The sequence below is a fragment of the Geospiza fortis genome, unplaced genomic scaffold (genome assembly GCF_000277835.1).
Source record: "Geospiza fortis unplaced genomic scaffold, GeoFor_1.0 scaffold241, whole genome shotgun sequence".
NCBI classification, from domain to species: Eukaryota; Metazoa; Chordata; class Aves; order Passeriformes; family Thraupidae; genus Geospiza; species Geospiza fortis.
The window spans coordinates 709,242-709,870 of NW_005054491.1; the positions used below are offsets into that span (position 1 = coordinate 709,242).

General features: G+C 68.4%; 1 protein-coding gene across 1 annotated transcript in view; it reads left to right on the top strand.

Annotated features, from left to right (window-relative positions):
- Positions 1-37: 37 nt before the first annotated feature.
- The window catches only part of ARHGAP45 (Rho GTPase activating protein 45), a 15,991-nt gene continuing 15,399 nt past the window's right edge, over positions 38-629 (top strand). Inside the window, exon 1 of the mRNA XM_031063268.1 lies at positions 38-144. Coding sequence (XP_030919128.1) covers positions 55-144 — 90 coding nt within the window. The 5' untranslated portion in view covers positions 38-54. The remainder of the gene's footprint in view (positions 145-629) is intronic.

Sequence of the window (629 nt, forward strand, 5' to 3'; positions counted from 1 at the left end):
GCAGGAACGGGCCGAGCGAGGGGCTCAGGGCAGCGGCTCGGCCCCCCGGGAACGATGTTCTCCAGGAAAAAGCGGGAGCTGATAAAAACCCCTTCCATCTCCAAGAAGAGCCGGGCGGGAAGCCCCGTCCCACAGACCCTGCCGGTGAGTGTCACCCCCGGCACGGTGGGGCTCTAGGGACACCAGGGAACTGCTGGATGGAGCCACAGCTTGGCAGCGGGGCCCTGGATACGTCCAGGAGGTTTGTGAAGAGGAGGGAAATGAGAAAGAACCCTCCTGGCCGGGCTGGTGGGGGGGAATTTTGCCCCTGAGGAAGGGGACGGAGCAGCCGCCGAGGGAGGCGGGAGGGCAGGAAGGGACAGGGAGGGAACGGGGGGGCTCCCGCCGAGGCTTTGGGAAGGACAGACAGACTCACAGACCTCCCTGCAGACCGGGATGGGAGCGGGACCACCGCACGCTCGGTGCTTTGGCTCTGCCAGATATTTATTTATCACCGTGTGGAATCCCCCCGGTACCGGAGGGGCCAGGAGGAAACGCTGCCCGCCGGGGCTCCCCGGGGCACCCCGCACCGCCCGCCCCGCGCCTGCGCCCCACTCCCGCGCCCCACTCCCGGTGCGTGAGGCCGCAGC